Genomic DNA, 20,208 nt, shown 5'->3' with positions numbered 1-20,208 from the left:
TTGCATATTCATATTCATGGTTATCTAACATATTTTCAGATGACTGAAATGTAACATATTCAGATGAATGAAATATAAAATATACTTAGATGATTGAAATATATTATTCAGATGAATGAAAGATAACATATTTTCAGATTAATGAAACAATATATTTAGATGACTGAAATATATTATTCAGGTGAATGAAAGATAACATATATTCAGATGACTGAAAGATATCATCTAAATGCTCTCCTGCAACCCGCATCACCCAATGTGGCGTGCATTTTTCTTTTTTTTCCCTAAAGTATTTATATTTACTTCGGATCTGGAATCCCTCAACTGAAGCTAGCCAGCTAACTACCTACCAGCTATCAGTCAGCAAACCATTGCCAGTAGTCATCAGCGAAACTTCAGCTCGGAAAGCTCTCGCTAGTTCGAACAACGTGACTCTAACCAGGGCATAACGGACCAATTATTTTTATCCCCGGATTCCCACTGCAAACTGAACATTTTCATCTTGATCTTCACAACAAGCTAACCACAATCCCGGATGACTACTCCTGGCTAGCGTTTCCATCCCAGAGCAAACACAAATTAGCTTGAAGCTAGCCCGGCCAGAGCTCCTGCGCTACCACCGAAGTATACTCCTGGGCTACAATATCCGGACCCCTTCTACAGCTGGTACGGGCATGGAACCCCGCAGATCCTCTACGACTGGAATACCGACATAATCTGCCCGAGGACTCCCAACAGGCCCCTCAGGCGCGTCGCCCGCTGAAGGCCCATTATGCTAACCAGCTAGACCTGCTAGCTACCTAGAGCTTCTTGGAACCCTACTAATTCCACGACTGGTCTATCGACGTCACCACACGAAGAGGCAAAACCAGACTTACCCCCATCGCGACGTCCCCCAAAGGCTACCTTTCTAGCCCCTGCTATCTGCTTGCTGGCTAACCCGGTCTGCTAACTGCTAGCTTGCCTGCCCGGTCTGCTAACTGCTAGCTCTTGCTAACTGCTTGCTTGCTAACCCGGTCTACTAACTGCTAGCCCCTGCTAACTGCTTGCTAACCCGGCCTGCTAACTGCTAGCTTGCCCCGGTCTACTAACTGCTAGTTTCCGGCCCCGGCCTGCTAACTGCTAGCTTACCTTCCCGGTCTGTAACTGCTAGCCCATGCTAACTGCTTGCTTGCTAACCCGGCCTGCTAACTGCTAGCTTGCCCCGGTTTACTAGCTGCTAGCTTGTTTAGCCCCGGCCTACTAACTGTTAGCTTGTTGGCATCGGCCTGCTAACTGTCTGAGGCGCCGTGTTCCCAGTCAGCCCAACCACTCACTGGACCCATATATTCACTTGGCTAAGCATTGCCTCTCTCTAACATCAATATGCCTTGTCCATTACTGTCCTGGTTAGTGATTACTGTCTTATTTCACTGTAGAGCCTCTAGCCCTGCTCAATATGCCTTAATCAACCATGTTGTTCCACCTCATACATATGCGATGACATCACCTGGTTTAAACATCTCTAGAGACTACATCTCTCTCTTCATTACTCAATGCCTAGGTTTACCTCCAATGTACTCACATCCTACCTTGCCTTTGTCTGTACACTATGCCTTGAATCTATGCTATCGTGCCCAGAAACCTGCTCCTTTTACTCTCTGTTCTGAACGTGCTAGACGGCCAGTTCGTATAGTCTTTAGCCGTACCCTTATCCTACTTCTCCTCTGTTCCTCTGGTGATGTGGAGGTTAATCCAGGTCCTGCAGTGCCTAGCTCCACTCCCACCCCACAGGTGCTCTCATTTGTTGACTTCTGTAAACGTAAAAGCCTTGGTTTCATGCATGTTAACATTAGAAGCCTGACCCCTAAGTTTATTTAACTCACTGCTTTCGCACATTCTGCCAACCCAGATGGCTTAGCCGTGTCTGAATCCTGGCTTAGGAAAACCACCAAAAACCTTGAAAATTCCATTCCTAACTATGACGTTTTCCGCCAAGATAGAACTACCAAAGGGGGCGGTGTTGCAGTCTACTGCAGAGTTCTGTATTACTATCTAAGTCTGTACCCAAACAATTTGAGCTTCTACTTCTAAAAATTCAACCTTTCCAGAAACAAGTCTCTCACTGTTGCCGCTTGCTATAGACCACCCTCTGCCCCCAGCTGTGCCCTCGATACCATATGTGAATTGATTGCCCCCCATCTATCTTCTAAGCTCGTGCTACTAGGTGACCTAAACTGGGACATGCTTAACACCCCGGCCATCCTACAAACTAAGCTTGATGCCCTCAATCTCACACAAATTATCAATGAACCTACCAGGTTCAACCCCAAATCAGTAAACACGAGCACCCTCATAGATGTCATCCTAACTAACTCGCCCTGCAAATACACCTCTGCTGTCTTCAATCAAGATCTCAGCGATCAAACGACCACCCCTCAACCAACCGACCATCCCTCATCACTGTCAAACGCTCCCTGAAACATTTCTGCGAGCAGGCCTTTCTAATCGACCTGGCTGGGGTATCCTGGAAGGACATTGACCTCATCCCGTCAGTAGATGATGCCTGACTATACTTTAAAAGTGCCTTCCTCACCATCTTAAATAAGCATGCCCCTCTCAAAAAATGTAGAACTAGGAATAGATATAGTCCTTGGTTCACTCCAGACCTGTCTGCCCTTGACCAGCACAAAAACCTCCTGTAGCGTTCTGTATTAGTATCGAATAGCCACCGTGATATGCAACTTTTCAGGGAACTTAGGAACAAATATACACAGGCAGTTAGAAAAGCTAAGGCAAGCTTTTTCAAACAGAAATTTGCATCCTGTAGTACTAACTCAAAAAAGATCTGGGACACTGTAAAGTCCATGGAGAATAAGAGCACCTCATCCCAGCTGCCCACTGCTCTGAGGCTAGGAAACACTGTCACCACCGATAAATCCACTATAATTGAGAATTTCAATAAGCATTTCTCTACGGCTGGCCATGCTTTCCACTTGGCTACCCCTACTCCGGTCAACTGCCCGGCACCCTCCACAGCAACCCACCAAAGCCCCCACCATTTCTCCTTTACCCAAATCCAGATAGCTGATGTTCTGAAAGAGCTGCAAAATCTGGACCCCTACAAATCAACCGGGCTCGACAGTCTGGACCCTCTCTTTCTAAAAATATCTGCTGAAATTGTTGCAACCCCTATTACTAGCCTGTTCAACCTCTCTTTCGTATCGTCTGAGATTCCCAAAGATTGGAAAGCTGCCACGGTCATCCCCCTCTTCAAAGGGGGTGACACTCTAGACCCAAACTGCTACAGACCTATATCTATCCTACCCTGTCTTTCTAAGTTCTTCGAAAGCCAAGTTAACAAACAGATTCCTGGCCATTTCGAATCCAACCATACCTTCTCCGCTATTCAATCTGGTTTCAGAGCTGGTCATGGGTGCACCTCAGCCACGCTCAAGGTTCTAAACGACATCATAACCGCCATCGATAAGAGACATTACTGTGCAGCTGTATTCAACGACCTGGCCAAGGCTTTTGACTCTGTCAATCACAACATTCTTATAGACAGACTCAACAGCCTTGGTTTCTCAAATGATTGCCTCGCCTGGTTTACCAACTACTTCTCTGATAGAGTTCAGTGTGTCAAATCGGAGGGACTGTTGTCCGGTCCTCTGACAGTCTCTATGGGTGTGCCACAGGGTTCAATTCTCGGGCCGACTCTCTTTTCTGTATACATCAATGATGTTGCTCTTGCTGCTGGTGATTATCTGATCCCCCTCTACGCAGACGCCACCATTCTGTATACTTCTGGCCCCTCCTTGGACACTGTGTTAACTAACCTCCAGACGAGCTTCAATGCCATACAACTCTCCTTCCGTGGCCTCCAACTGCTCTTAAATGCAAATAAAACTAAATGCGTGCTATTCAATCGATCACTGCCCGCATCTGCCCGCCCGTCCAGCATCACTACTCTGGACGGCTCTGACTTAGAATATGTGGACAACTACAAATACCTGGGTGTCTGGTTAGACTGTAAACTCTCCTTCCAGACTCACATTAAGCACCTCCAATCCTAAATTAAATCTAGAATCGGCTTCCTATGTCGCAACAAAGCATCCTTCACTCATGCTGCCAAATATACCCTCGTAAAACTGACCATCCTACCGATCCTCGACTTTGGCTATGTCATCTATAAAATAGCCTCCAACACTCTACTCAACAAACTGGATGCAGTCTATCACAGTGCCATCCGTTTTGTCACCAAAGTCCCATACACTACCCACCATTGCGACCTGTATGCTCTCGTTGGTTGGCCCTCGCTTCATACTCGTCGCCAAATCCACTGGCTACAGGTTATCTACAAGTCTCTGCTAGGTAAAAGCTCCGCCTTATCTCAGCTCACTGGTCACCATAGCAGCACCCACTCGTAGCACACGCTCCAGCAGATATATCTCATTGGTCACCCCCAAAGCCAATTCCTCCTTTGGTCGTCTTTCCTTCCAGTTCTCTGCTGCCCATGTCTGGAATTAATTGCAAAAATCTCTGAAGCTGGAGACTCACATCCCCCTCACTAGCTTTAAGCACCAGCTGTCAGAGCAGCTTACAGATCACTGCACCTGTACATAGCCCATCTGTAAACAGCCCATCTATCTACCTACCTCATCCCCATACTGGTATTTATTTATTTATTTTGCTCCTTTGCACCCCAGTATCTCTACCTGCACATTCATCTTCTGCCGATCTACCATTCCAGTGTTTAATTGCTATATTATAATTACTCCGCCACCATGGCCTATTTATTTCCTTAACTTACCTCCATTTGCATTCACTGTATATAGACTTTTTGTTTTCTTTTGTTCTACTGTATTATTGACTGTATGTTTTGTTTATTCCATGTGTAACTCTGTGTTGTTGTATGTGTCGAATTGCTACGCTTTATCTTGGCCAGGTCGCAGTTGCAAATGAGAACTTGTTCTCAACTAGCCTACCTGGTTAAATAAAGGTTAAATAAAATTTAAAATAAAAAAAAACATATATTTAGATGAATGAAAGATAACTGTCACGTTCTGACCTTAGAGAACCGTTTTATTCTCTATTTGGTTAGGTCAGGGTGTGACATGGGTGGGCAAATCTATGTGTTCTATTTCTTTTTTGGCCAGGTATGGTTTGTATGATTGGGGATCATACTTAGGCAGCCTGTTTTCCACCTGAGTTTGTGGGATCTTTATTTTGTTAGTTGCTCTATAGCCTGCAGAACTTTACTGTCGTTTTGTATTTTGTATTTTTTTGGGGGTGTTCATTTTAAATAAAAGTAAGATGTTCGTCTACCACGCTGCACCTTGGTCTAATTTATCTAACGGCCGTAACAATAACATATATTCAGATGACTGAAAAATAACATATATATTTAGATGACTGTCAAGACAACTTGTTTTGTTGATTAAATTGTTGAAATTACTCATACAATTCAAGAACCCTTGTCAGTATCCACACAATTTAAGAGCCATCATCAGTATCCACGAAAATGATCAAGATTCATGGATATCCTCGAGTGAAATGTTTGGGCCTAATTTATTTTGAAAATATGTATATTTTTGACAACAGAGATCCAATGTATTTTTATATTCTTACAAATAAAATAAAAATGTAAAATCACCTCAGTCTTGTTTATTTGCATCTGTGTTTTGATTCATCATTTGTTTTACTTTCTTGATTTGAAAACAAGTTTTAACTGCAAAAAAGGACGGTAAGCACACAGAAACATTTTAATCTGCATAATAAAGTTAAGTAATATATGTCTTGCTGTAGAAGTGGAAGTGTTCATAACCATGAACTGGACTAAGATTGAGAACTTTGATTCACCATGGAGTCACTTCCCACCGGGTAAAAATTGGTTGAATCAACGTTGCTTCCACGTCATTTCAAGCAAAAAAAGATCAATGTGCTGAGGTTGAAACAACGCGGAAAACTGATTGGATTTGAAAAAGGAAATCAATGTAAGGGAATTTATTATTTTTTTCAGCCAACTTTCTCCCTAAATCCAATGACATGGTGACATGTTTTGTTGTCTTCAATTTTGTTGACAACTCAACCAAATGTTATTCAAAACTAGACGTTGAACTGACATTTGTGCCCAGTGGGTTCATTCACATTTGAATCTCTTGAAATGAGTAGCCTGAACTATGTGTAATTCGATGCTTGGTGTGGTATAGTTTCACCTTTATTTTCCTTAACCCATGGAAATCTCTAAAGAAGTAGTTACATTTGCACTTGTAAAAGGCACATCGTTCTTATTTTCTCGACTGGCAGTTTGACAGTCTGCTGCAAGTAAGTGCGAATGTTATCAAAGACGCGTATGGTGCAGGTTTGCCAGATTTACCGTCATGTGAAAATAAGGACCACAATGGAAATAAGCTGTTAAGCTTTATTGTGTTATCGTTGCTGATTTTCTTAAATTGAATGTGGAGGCGTCACCAGCTGCAGTAACCTTATGTATGGTTTTCACAAATGGTCCAATAAATTCAATCAGTCAAAGTGAACCAAACCGAGGGATCTTGCATGATAAGGATTTTCACATGTTGTTACTAGGCCTACTTGTGGCCATGGGTTAGTCTGAGAGCCTTAGCCATGACATCAATGATATTCTATGCTGCTGCGGTGCCACGGATGCAGAGATATGATTATTCAGTGAGGATTGGTAGACCTCGTCCGCAGGCTGGATTTGGAGAAAGTGTCTGGTGAACGAGATCCTTATAGGCTATCATGTGGGCTATCATAGAATAATGTTTCACAATTTTCTACAATAATGACTTGGCTGAACGGGTCCTTAAAGTGTACATTAATTGACATGATTTACATTCATGTTTTAGCCTAACGTTTAATGTAGCGTACGCCTTCACTTTATTCCTTTCTATGAATAGTTACTTTATTCATTTGCTGTGCCAGTCTTAAATTGAGGCATTTCAGAGGGTGAGGTTTGGTGGAGGAATATTGGTTTGCAGACCAACGCGCCGTTTTCAGGCCCATTATTCATGCTGGTTAAATCCTCTTCAGGGGGGCAATGAAGGGGGAATGGTCTTTCTCCGCTGGATATTAATTGCGGGGGACGCTGCACAATGCGGTCTCCGCTGTGCTCTATCCACTTTTCATTGAAATAGAAATGGGGACCGGAGCTGCGGGGGTGCACGCTTTATGTGGGCGGGGACACACCCCTTTGCTCAAGCGCAATGCTACCAGTGCGGTTTGAATGAGATTCTTCCGGTTAACATCTGGTCGCATGGTCCCGCTTGCCTGCCTCTGTAATTAGAGCAAATGTCTCGCTCCAGCAAACGACTCCCCACCTCGTTAATTCAAGTCGTGGCAAGAGCACCACGGGGTTTCTAAACAACTTTTAACGGGAGCAAGGCTATATGTGTATCTTTAAACCAATGTGGGGTAAAAACTTGGAAAAGTATGTTATGGGAGAAATGACTTCAAAAATTATGTTGGGATTATATTATCAGAATGTGATTTGCCAAGCCCGGAATCCTCTGAAAGTAAACTGGCTTGTGTTGTGCATGGCCCATGTTTGAATGACGCGTTACCTGGCTTAAAATTCATATATAATTGACTTTATGATCTGATTAAATAACATGTACGAATATTTTGCAACACAAACAACTATCAGGGACCTGGAGATGGAGTCCAGCAGCATCATGATAATTTTAGCTACCATGGCAGTCAGTACATGTACAACAGTACAGTGTCACTTTTGAAATTGGCCGAAATCTGTAGCCTTTTGTCAAAAAAAAAATGTGCTCAATAGCTATTAAGCCAACATTGGATTTATCATTGTAGCAACTTTGAAGCTGAGGACGTTAGGGAGTCAATGGGATCAGTAGCGCCATCGTGTGGCACAAAGTAGTAGTGTAGAACACTAAAAAAGACTGTTTCGTGGGCATACATTTATTTAGTGCCTCAACAGGCTGGGAAAACAATTTGTAAATATATGTTGTATACTAATTATTCAGTGAATTTGCATCATTCACCATTAGTTTGATTTCTTTTGTCCCCAACTTCTAGACTAGCCATATTAAGTAATTCATGGAATTTTAATAGTTGCTGTGGCCTGTGGTAAGATTTTAGCCTAATTGACACCAGACCACGTGGCAGAACTCAAATTGTATAATCACTGTTGTCTGGAATGATCCAGTTTGTCAATTTAGCCAGGAAAGTGACATTATCGGCTTGTGCATAAAATTCAACAAAAATAACACATCCCCCATGGCCCTGATAGCAATACATATTTCACTCACTCATCCCAGTCACACTGGCTGGCTCATGGGGCACCAACAAAGTAATCACTTCTGTCAGTCTGTGGCCATCTTCCCCACCGTGCCACAGCTCCAATACATATATATGTTCCAAATAATGTCTAGACACTGCATTGTATTTCACTAGTGACCAGGAAGATCGACAACAAAGCATTTAATCACAAAAAGAAAAACAATGTATTTATTATAATAACAGCAACAGAAGTCACACTAACAAGCAGCTGCATACAATAAGTACAAAGGACAATATGTCATTGGATTTATGGTGACATTGTTGGGTGAGTAGTAAAGCTCTGCGGCTGGATTCAGTGCTTTTCTTTCTCCCTGTATGTGTGTGTATCCATGCCTTCTGTTGGTCAGACCTTGCCCACAGCCAGGCCCTGAGCCCTCTGGTACTCTTGCTGCAGACTAGACAGGACCTCACGATGCTGATCAGACTTCTTCTCCATGTCCTTTAGTAGAGTCTCATATCTTTGACTACAGCCCAAAACAGACACAAAATGACTTACACTTCTGGATTAAATACTTTAGGCAATAAGCAGTTGTTATTTCGGACACCTTGTGGAGTTATTAAAATGAATAAACATTATCTTTCAGACTCACATCTCCCCATTTATGTATTCTAGCCTCTTTGCCACTGTGGCTTTGGCTTCCTCCAAGTCTTGTTTCACCAGAACTGGACCTATAAGCTTGTAAACTGTGTTCTGGGTGTCCAACAAGTCCAACTCCTGAAAGACGGAAAGGAAGTGTATCAGCAACGGAATATGCACTGGGATTCATTCATACTTACTGAACATCCATTGTGAAAGGATAGAGACGTGTACTCACCTCTTTGACTATATTATTCTCTGTCACCTGAGCCTCCAGTTTCTGCCTGGCTGACATGCTCTTACTAACATCTAAAGGAAATAAAAGCAACGTTAGCAAATCAGTGTGGGTCTTGACATGCACATGTAATCAATAACAACTTGGGGTACAAGAGGACCAGTGATACTGAGTGACGTAAATAGAACATAGCTAATATCCATTTCTATGGTCATGTCTATGGTAATACTATGCTGTATAGGGTGTAGCCAACTGTACAAACTATTGATCTTACGACGACCTATCGTAAGATCCTAAGACCGATCCTATGGGATGGAAGATCAGAGGGGTATACTACAAAGCAGGTTCAATGTGTTAACTTGCCTGAATATTCTGAAACTGAAATAACTTTTTTTTAAATAAAGATACGCTTTAAATGGGTATAGAAGATCAGGTAGCAAAAGGGCAGTTGTCTAACGTTAGATTTCAAGAATAATGCACATTTTGCAAATTACTTGACCTAATTGCTAGCTGTTACAGTATAACCAGACAGATGTCAATTTCTAGCTAGCTGCTGAGGTAAAAATAAATGACCATGCCAGCAGAGATGTACCATGCATGTGACATTACAGCTATAGTTAACGTTAGCTAGTTAGCGAGCTAACGCTAGCTACATACCTTTTTGCATCTGCTGGTATTTTTCTAGCTCCGATTGTAATTTCTTCTGAATCGCCTCTGCCATGTTTACGGTGTTTCTTAACAAGCCTTTGTTTATTTTAAACTGAAACAAAAGCAGTTTCCTATATCTAGCAGAAACAGAATATCGTGCGTGGCTAGCTCAGGAACAACCCTTCTTCTTCGATGAGATTTAGCGGCGATTGGCATCCAATACATTTTGCATTACCGCCACCTACTAGACAGGAGTATAACTCCTTTATACTTGCTTAAAATTAAAATTAATAAACAAATACCTTACCATCTAACAGTACACGCACTAGAAACTCACCACCATACTCCACTATTTACATATATATAGTCCTGCCTCAGGCCAAAAGCCGGAAAGGACGGGACACCAACACTCTTCTGAAGTCAAGTCTCATACACCCACATACCTCTCTGCAGCTGCCACCACAACCTCAATTTTCTGCGACTTACGTACCATCCCTGCAGTACAGTAACCATTTCTATAAATGCTAAAAATCCAATCTTTCTGAAGCATATATCACTATCCTTCTGTACTGGTACAGGTCTACTGCTCACACCACTCTTCTCAGGATCCCTCCCCTTGAACCATCTTCCTCTACTTTCTTCACTGCCTCAGCATAAGACAACTTCTGCACTAATCTAACCCTGGAAACCTCAACCTGCCTCTCTCGCAGGTTGATCCCCAGCTCCATGGGCACCCCACCCCTACAACTAACATATGCCACTACTTTCCCCATGCTACACATTCCTTTGTCTTCTGCACACTTCTCACACATAGGAACCTCCCTCCTACACACTGCTGCCACAAGCACATAAGCTTGACACCTGTAACAATGTAATGTATTAGGCAAAAAAGTTTGTACAGGATAATTTGTATTTCCTAACATCACTTTTTTGGGCAAGCATCCCTTCTTCTTATTCTTCTTTGTAATTGGGTTTAGCGGTGGAACAACCCATTTTTGGAGAAAAAAAGATTGATGTAACTACTTCCAGGTAAAAATGTTTAAAGAAACTTTAGAATAGAAGTCCTTGCTTGAAAACTGTAAAGGAAGCAAAGCTGATATGAAGGGTAGCATAATTCGATCCTAAATCAAACATATATTCAATGTGTGCTCTGTAATGGACTAAAAAGGCTGTTAATCTCTTAATCCACGAGATCAGAGAGGAAGAGGTTACTCCGCCCAAAATCCTTCCACGAAAATAAACCCACGATGTGAAGGATTTTTGAATGGAGGTCATTGAGAAATTGTCGAATTTGGTCAACAAAAAATGGAATTGCTTATTTTCTATGTGAGGCTTATTTTGTCAAATAATAAGGTTGTTAGGAATGCACTGATATAAGTAAACGCAGGTGGCATTTCGGGCAAATAAAAACAACTTTATATCTGAGTTGTGCCTGTTGTTAGAGAAAGATAGAGGACTCGTTTTAGCATGGACATTGCCATTGAAGGCTTCCACCATTTTAAAGTAGTCAACTGGGTGGGGCTTCCTATGATTTGGGAGAAATTAGCCAATGAAGAAGAAGGCATTTGACTACTTTGGGGAAATTATCAGGGGATGTAGTATTTAATTATGGATTTCATTTCCTTCGTGAGATTAGAATATTGAGAACATTGGGTAGGTTTAGACCTTCCGTTTCTGGTCTACACTCCAGTCCAGTTGGCTGCGGTAAAGCACCTTAAAGTTGGTTGCCATCCGACATTTAAAAAAATCCCCAGAAGAAGAAGAAGGGATCAATATCACACTTCCGGGTTCATCTTCATCGCTTACGACATTTTGTAGCGACACTGTTCATTTCCTTTCTTTCCTCATGAAGATGGCTTCGTCTTTTTGGAAAGGTGTTGTATGTGTTGGTCTATTTGCCTTGGCTCATGCAGCTTTCTCAGCCGCTCAACGTAAGTGCGATATCAAAAAAGAAGATTATCATATCTGGGTTTTTATTTTGCTCTTTAGATCAAAATCCACATAGATATCAGCTATGCAGTGAACTGCGGCCTGTTAACTAGCGTGAGCTAGCTAGCTAATTTCCATTCCACATCAACCAAAACAGTTTAGCAAGCAATGGAAATTAGTTAATATGCCAGACATATCTAACTACTAACTAGCTATTTAGTTACTTAACTACTTAGTATATCATCTTATTGTCACTGCAAGCAGCTACAGTAGCTAACAATGGGCTTTTTCGACATTGCAGCCGATAGTGCAGGCGACTGCTGACTGATCTACAAATCACCTTGTATCATAAATAAATAGTAATTGTTTGTAGATCAGTCAATGTCTGCTTGCCAACGCGATATGTTAGTACAATGTTAGCATAATATATATATATTTTTTAATTTACTAACTAAGCCTTCGTTAAAATGAAAACAAGGAAGCTATGCTCCCCAAGTCCAAGTACTAACAGTTATGCAAATTAGATTGCAAAATCTGGGGCGTAATCATTAGTCCACAGTTCCGTTTTGCAAATAAAAATTGGACAAATTCAGATAGTGGTTTCCCCGTTTCGTTTGCTTCCGTTTAAAAAACGTTTAGCCACAAACGTCGGAGTGAATATACCTCCGTTATGGATGGAACTAGGCTACCAACTTCTTTTAGTCTTAACTGTAGCCACATTGCTTCCAGTGTGATAAATGTTATTCTCTTCTACCACCAGATCGATCCTACATGCGTCTGACAGAAAAAGAAAATGAAACCCTACCAGTAGATGTAAGTTATTTAATACTGTTGTAGCTAGTTACATATTAATTATTATATTCTTTGATGTTTATATATTGTATTAATTGCTCTGTTTGCCATTTTGTTTTGCAGATTGTCTTACAGACTTTGTTAGCGTTTGTTCTGACCATTTATGGTATAGTCCACATTGCGGGAGAGTTCAAAGAAATGGATGCCTCCTCAGAGCTGAAAAACAAGTAAGCCACCATTTCATATTAGTCATGGACTTTCCTATATGGATAGCCCTATGTTATTGACCCATCTCACTGAAAACATGAGTATAGTTTAAACTTGACTCAATGCCCTCTTCCCATTTTTCAGGACATTTGACACGTTGAGGAACCACCCATCATTCTACATGTTCAATCATCGGGGTCGGGTGCTCTTCCGCTCCCCTGACCAAGAGGCTTCCGCTGTCCCGAACCCACAGGCCCTGCCCAACCCCCTGCGGCTTCGCAAGCTGGAGCATTTGCACTGAGACTGGCCTTCTCTGCCCACATGTCTTTATTTCTGTGCAGATGAGCTTATTGGTTAGATGGAGGGAAAAGTCATTTCTCCCACTTTTAATTTGTCTTTGTACATATATTAATATGCTGTACAAATTTGCATCTTTCCATAAATGTGGTTACCATATTTAACTCCTGACTGTGCCAACCAACCCCTCAGTTTTCAGGCATATTTGTTTGTATATAATTGTTATTGCTTAGGAGTTGTAAGGATTTGACACCTCATCCCCTACCTCTTCCTAACAGCATGGGGGAAATTTTCCCCTTTGTTGGACAAGGGGCATAATAGAATGTTTTATGTTTTGTTTGCCACACATGTCTATCATGAGCAGCTGTCTGGAACTATTTATTTCATATTTTATCTGCAGATATGAGATTTGTTTATGGAGTAAAAAGCCTTCCCTTCAGTTAAAGAATTCATGACCATTCATTATGCCGATCTGTTGCAAAACGTTTCTCAAATGGGAGCAAATGAAGCGAGGAGGGACTAATCTGAAATTGTCCACTTGAAACACTCTTGTTTAAATGATTACACCCCTGATCTCCTGGAGTTTGAAATTAGGCTTTTGAGTTTATTCTGTATGCAATAAAGAGTTATTACAGTCGGAGTCACAAACGTCAAGCCTGAAGGGTGCAGCATGGAAAGCAGAGTAAGGCAGTGTTCCAGAAATGCTAATGATACTATGAACACTAAGTAGAGACTAATGGTACATTTATTTGAGGCAATGTGGTTTTTTCTTCATTTTACATTTTGGTTAAGATTAACTCCCTGTTTTTAACTTAATAAAATCATACTGAGATTTTATCAATGTCAGGCTGCATGTTCTTTTGATGCATTTTATTTCTGAATTTATTGGTCAAAGGTAACTAAATGCATGTAATATCTTGCACATCCACCACAGTTTATATATACGAAAGTATGTGGACACCCCTTCAAATTAGTGGATTTGGCTATTTCAGCCTCACCCATTGCATAAAATCGAGCACACAGCCATACAACCTCCAAAGACTAACATTGGCAGAACGGCCTTGCTGAAGAGCTCAGTGACTTTCAATGTGACACCGTCATAGGATGCCACCTTTTCAACAAGTCAGTTCGTCATATTTCTGCCCTGGTAGTGTTGCTCTGGTCAACTAAATTTTATTTGTCATATGTGCCGAATACAACAAGTGTAAACGTATTTTAAATTTAACTTGGCAAGTCAGTTAAGAACAAATTCTTATTGACAATGACGGCCTACCGAGGAACAGTGGGTTAACTGCATTGTTCAGGGGCAGAACGACATTGATTTTTTACCTTGTCAGCTCGGGGATTTGATCCAGCAGCATTTCTGTTACTGGTCCAATGCTCGAACCACTAGGATACCTGCCGCCCGACCATACAGTGAAATGCTTACTTTACAAGCCCTTCACCAACATTGCAGTTTTAATAAAAAATAATAATTAAAGAGCAGCAGTAAATTACACTAGCGTGGCTATATACAGGGGGCACTGGTACAGAGTCAATGTGGAGGCTATATACAGGGGGCACTGGTACAGGGTCAATGTGGAGGCTATATACAGGGGGCACTGGTACAGAGTCAATGTGGAGGTTATATACAGGGGGCACTGGTACAGAGTCAATGTGGAGGCTATATACAGGGGGTACTGGTACAGAGTCAATGTGGAGGCTATATACAGGGGGCATTGGTACAGAGTCAATGTGGAGGTTATATACAGGGGGTACTGGTACAGAGTCAATGTGGAGGCTATATACAGGGGGCACTGGTACAGAGTCAATGTGGAGGCTATATACAGGGGGCACTGGTACAGAGTCAATGTGCGGGGGCACCGGTGTTGGGGTAATTGAGGTAATATACACATGTCGGTAGAGGTATTAAACTGACTATGCATAGATAATAACAGAGTAGCAGCAGCGTAGAAGAGGGTGTGGGGGGGGTGCAAATAGTCCAGGTAACCATTTGATTAGCTGTTCAGGAGTCTTATGGCTTGGGGGAAGATGCTGTTTAGAAGCCTATTGGACCTAGACTTTTTGCTCCGGTACCGCTTGCTGTGCGGAAGCAGAGAGAACAGTCTATGACTAGGGTGGCTGGAGTCTTTGACCATTTCTAGGGCCTTCCTCTGACACCGCCTGTATTAGAGGTCCTGGATGGCAGGAAGCTTGGCCCAGTGATGTACTGGAACGTACACACTACCCTCTGTAGTGCCTCGCTGTCAGAGGCCGTGCAGTTGCCATACCAGGCAGTGATGCAACCCGTCAGGATGTTTTCAATGGTGCAGCTGTAAAACCTTTTGAGGATCTGAGGACCCATGCCAAATCTTTTCAGTCACCTGAGGGGGAATAGGTTTTGTCGTGCCCTCTTCACAACTGTCTGGTGTGCTTGGACCATGTTAGTTTGTTGGTGGATGTGGACAACAAGGAACTTGAAGCTCTCAACCTGCTCCAATACAGTCCCGTCGACGAGAATGGGACTGTATTGGTCCTCCTTTTCCGGTAGTCCACAATCATCTCCTTTGTCTTGATCACGTTGAGGGAGAGGTTGTTGTGCTTGCACCACACGGTCAGGTTTCTGACCTCCTCCCTGTAGGCTGTCTCATCACTGACGGTAATCAGGCCTACCACTTTTTGTCATCAGAAAACTTAATGATGGTGTTGGAGTCGTGCCTGGCCGTGCAGTTATGAGTGAACAGGGAGTACAGGAGGGGACTGAGCACGCACCCCTGAAGGGCGTGGAAGATGTGTTGTTACCTACCCTCACCACCTGGGGGCGGCCTGTCAGGAAGTCCAGGATCCAGTTACAGAGGGATGTGTTTAGTCCCAGGGTCCTCAGCTTAGTGATGAGCTTTGAGGGCACTATGGTGTTGAACACTGAGCTGTAGTCAATGAATAGCATTCTCACATAGGTCTTCCTTTTGTCCAGGTGTGAAAGGGCAGTGTGGAGTGCAATAGAGATTGCATCATCTGTGGATTTGTTGGTACGGTATGCAAATTGGAGTGAGTCTACGGTTTCTGGGATAATTGTGTTGATGTAAGCCATGACCAGCCATGACCAACCACGTAGCGCCTCAAAATCTTCTGTTCTCGCACGGTCCCCGCAGCCGGACAACTTTCTCATGGTTTCTGGAGGGAAATGCTGTAGGAATGCTCAACCGGTGTCGCTCATTCAGCCGACAGAAACTTTCAACCGGTTTTTCCCATTAAGCAGCGAGTCGGAGTCTGAGGCCGAGCCTTCTCTTGTCTCTACCCCTCCCGTTACGGGGTCTGAGACGCCGAAGCTTCCCACCATTAGCTCTGACAAATTGAAAACCCTAGTCATTGGCGACTCCATTACCCGCAGTATTAGACTTAAAACTAATCATCCAGCGATCATACACTGTTTACCAGGGGTCAGGGCTACCGACGTTAATGCTAATCTGAAGATGGTGCTGGCTAAAGCTAAAACTGGCGAGTGTAGAGAGTATAGAGATATTGTTATCCACGTTGGCACCAACGATGTTAGGATGAAACAGTCAGAGGTCACCAAGTGCAACATAGCTTCAGCGTATAAATCAGCTAGAAAGATGTGTAGGCATGGCGTGATTGTCTCTGGCCCCCTCCCAGTTAGGGGGAGTGATGAGCTCTACAGCAGAGTCTCACAACTCAATCTCTGGTTGAAAACTGTTTTCTGCCACTCCCAAAATATAGAATTTGTAGATAATTGGCCCTCTTTCTGGGACTCACCCACAAAACAAATAGGACCAAGCCTGGCCTGCTGAGGAGTGACAGACTACATCCTAGCTGGAGGGGTGCTCTCATCTTTTTAACAAACATAGACAGGGCTCTAACTCCTCTAGCTCCACAATGATGTAGGGTGCAGGCCAGGCAGCAGGCTGTTAGCCAGCCTGCCAGCTTAGTGGAGTCTGCCACTAGCACAGCCAGTGTCGTCAGCTCAGCTCAGGAACATCAAAAGTCGTGCTATAAATTCACAGACAACACAAAGATTCCTTGATGCCCTTCCAGACTCCCTCTGCCTACCCTATCCTCTGTCAGAGGACAAAAATCAGTTAACCACCTAACTGAGGAACTCAATTAAACCTTGCGCAATACACTAGATGCGGTTGCACCCCTAAAAACTAAAAACATTTCTCATAAGAAACTAGCTCCCTGTATACAGAAAATACCCAAGCTCTGAAGCAAGCTTCCAGGAAATTGGAACGGAAATGGCGCCACACCAAACTTGAAGTCTTCCAACTAGCTTGGAAAGACAGTACCGTGCAGTTTCGAAGAGCCCTTACTGCTGCTCGATCATCATATTTTTCCAACTTAATTGAGGAAAATAAGAACAACCCCACATTTCTTTTTGATACTGTCGCAAAGCTAACTAAAAAGCAGCATTCCCCAAGTGAGGATGGCTTTCACTTCAGCAGTAATAAATTCATGAACTTCTTTGAGGAAAAGATCATGATTATTAGAAAGCAAATTACAGACTCCTCTTTAAATCTGCGTATTCCTTCAAAGCTCAGTTGTCCTGAGTCTGCACAACTCTGCCAGGACCTAGGATCAAGAGAGACACTCAAGTGTTTTAGTACTGTATCTCTTGACTCAATTATGAAAATAATCATGGCCTCAAGCTGCATACTGGACTCTATTCCAACTAAACTACTTAAAGAGCTGCTTCCTGTGCTTGGCCCTCCTATGTTGAACATAATAAACGGCTCTCTATCTACCGGATGTGTACCAAACTCACTAAAAGTGGCAGTAATAAAGCCTTTCTTGAAAAAGCCAAACCTTGACCCAGAAAATATTTAAAAACTATATCGAATCTTCCATTCCTCTCAAAGATTTTAGAAAAGGCTGTTGCGCAGCAACTCACTGCCTTCCTGAAGACAAAAAATGTATACGAAATGCTTCAGTCTGGTTTTAGACCCTATCATAGCACTGAGACTGCACTTGTGAAGGTGGTAAATTACCTTTAATGGCATCAGACAAAGGCTCTGCATCTGTCCTCGTGCTCCTAGACCTTAGTGCTGCTTTTGATACCATTGATCACCACATTCTTTTGGAGAGATTGGAAACCCAAATTGGTCTACACGGACAAGTTCTGGCCTGGTTTAGATCTTATCTGTCGGAAAGATATCAGTTTGTCTCTGTGAATGGTTTGTCCTCTGACAAATCAACTGTAAATGTCGGTGTTCCTCAAGGTTCCGTTTTAGGACCACTATTGTTTTCACTATATATTTTGCCTCTTGGGGATGTCATTCGAAAACATAATGTTAACTTTCACTGCTATGCGGATGACACACAGCTGTACATTTCAATGAAACATGGTGAAGCCCCAAAATTGCCCTCGCTAGAAGCCTGTGTTTCAGACATAAGGAAGTGGATGGCTGCAAACTTTCTACTTTTAAACTCGGACAAAACACAGATGCTTGTTCTAGGTCCCAAGAAAGAAATAGATCTTCTGTTGAATCTGACAATTAATCTTAATGGTTGTACAGTCGTCTCAAATAAACCTGTGATGGACCTCGGCATTACTCTGGACCCTGATCTCTCTTTTAACGAACATATCAAGACTGTTTCAAGGACAGCTTTTTTCCATCTACGTAACATTGCAAAAATCAGAAACTTTCTGTCCAAAAATGATGCAGAAAAATTTATCCATGCTTTTGTTACTTCTAGGTTAGACTGCTACAATGCTCTACTTTCCAGCTACCCGGATAAAGCACTAAATAAACTTCAGTTAGTGCTAAATACGGCTGCTAGAATCCTGACTAGAACCCCAAAAATGTATCATATTACTCAAGTGCTAGCCTCTCTACACTGGCTTCCTCTCAAGGCAAGGGCTGATTTCAAGGTTTTACTGCTAACCTACAAAGCATTACATGGGCTTGCTCCTACCTATCTCTCTGACTTGGTCCTGCCATACATTCATACACGTACGCTACAGTCACAAGACGCAGGCCTCCTAATTGTCCCTAGAATTTCTAAGCAAACAGCTGGAGGCAGTGCTTTTTCCTATAGAGCTCCATTTTTATGGAATGGTCTGCCTACCCATGTGAGAGACGCAAACTCGGTCTCAACCTTTAAGTCTTTACCGAAGACTCATCTCTTCAGTGGGTCATATGATTGAGTGTTGTCTGGTCCAGGAGTGTGAAGGTGAACGGAAAGGCACTGGAGCAACAAATCGCCCTTGCTGTCTCTGCCTGGCCGGTTCCCCTCTTTCCACTGGGATTCTCTGCCTCTAACCCTATTACAGGGGCTGAGTCACTGGCTTACTGGTGCTCTTTCTTGCCGTCCCTAGGAGGGGTGCCTCATTTGAGTGGGTTGAGTCACTGATGTGATCTTCCTGTCTGGGTTGGCGCCCCCCCCCCCTGCCCCCTGGGTTGTGCCGTGGCGGAGATCTTTGTGGGCTATACTCGGCCTTGTCTCAGGATGGTAAGTTGGGGGTTGAAGGATTTCCCTTCCAGTGGTGTGGGGGCTGTGCTTTGGCAAAGTGGGTGGGGTTATATCCTTCCTGTTTGGCCCTGTCCGGGGGTATCATCGGATGGGGCCACAGTGTCTCCTGACCCCTCCTGTCTCAGCCTCCAGTATTTATGCTGCAGTAGTTTATGTGTCGGGGGGCTAGGGTCAGTTTGTTATATCTGGAGTACTTCTCCTGTCTTATCCGGTGTCCTGTGTGAATTTAAGTATGCTCTCTCTAATTCTCTCTTTCTTTCTCTCTCTCGGAGGACCTGTGCCCTAGGACCATGCCTCAGTACTCCCTGGCATGATGACTCCTTGCTATCCCCAGTCCACCTGGCCATGCTGCTGCTCAAGTTTCAACTGTTCTGCCTGCAGTTATGTAATCCTGACCAGTTCACCGGACGTGCTACCTGTCCCAGACCTATTATTTGACCATGCTGGTCATTAATGAACATTTGAACATCTTGGCCATGTTCTGTTATAATCTCCACCCGGCACAGCCAGAAGAGGACTGGCCACCCCTCATAGCCTGGTTCCTCTCCAGGTTTCTTCCTAGGTTTTGGCCTTTCTAGGGAGTTTTTCCTAGCCAACGTGCTTCAACACCTGCATTGCTTGCTGTTTGGGGTTTTAGGCTGGGTTTCTGTACAGCACTTTGAGATATCAGCTGATGTACGAAGGGCTATATAAATACATTTGATTTGGATTTGTTGCGCTACCGAGTTCCAAACTGCCTCTGGAAGCAGCA

At 43.1% G+C, this 20,208-nt stretch overlaps 2 protein-coding genes across 2 annotated transcripts; one reads left to right on the top strand and one right to left on the bottom strand.

The window, feature by feature from the left end:
* Positions 1–8,430: 8,430 nt before the first annotated feature.
* pfdn6 (prefoldin subunit 6) lies at positions 8,431–9,989 on the bottom strand. Its single transcript, XM_064972803.1, has 4 exons — positions 9,774–9,989; positions 9,120–9,190; positions 8,895–9,019; positions 8,431–8,768 (listed from the first exon to the last, which is right to left on the bottom strand). Exons 1-4 carry the CDS (start codon positions 9,835–9,837, stop codon positions 8,648–8,650), a joined length of 381 nt encoding a protein of 126 aa, XP_064828875.1. The 5' UTR covers positions 9,838–9,989; the 3' UTR covers positions 8,431–8,647.
* Positions 9,990–11,558: 1,569 nt separating this feature from the next.
* Positions 11,559–13,826, top strand: mmgt1 (membrane magnesium transporter 1). The gene is made up of 4 exons (XM_064973362.1): positions 11,559–11,695; positions 12,454–12,506; positions 12,609–12,712; positions 12,837–13,826. Exons 1-4 carry the CDS (start codon positions 11,611–11,613, stop codon positions 12,991–12,993), a joined length of 399 nt encoding a protein of 132 aa, XP_064829434.1. The 5' UTR covers positions 11,559–11,610; the 3' UTR covers positions 12,994–13,826.
* The last annotated feature ends 6,382 nt before the right edge of the window (positions 13,827–20,208 follow it).

This window comes from Oncorhynchus masou, chromosome 9 (assembly GCF_036934945.1).
Source record: "Oncorhynchus masou masou isolate Uvic2021 chromosome 9, UVic_Omas_1.1, whole genome shotgun sequence".
In the NCBI taxonomy this organism is placed as follows: Eukaryota; Metazoa; Chordata; class Actinopteri; order Salmoniformes; family Salmonidae; genus Oncorhynchus; species Oncorhynchus masou.
The sequence above is the reverse complement of the archived record's forward strand: the minus strand, read 5'-3'. Positions and strand labels throughout refer to the sequence as shown.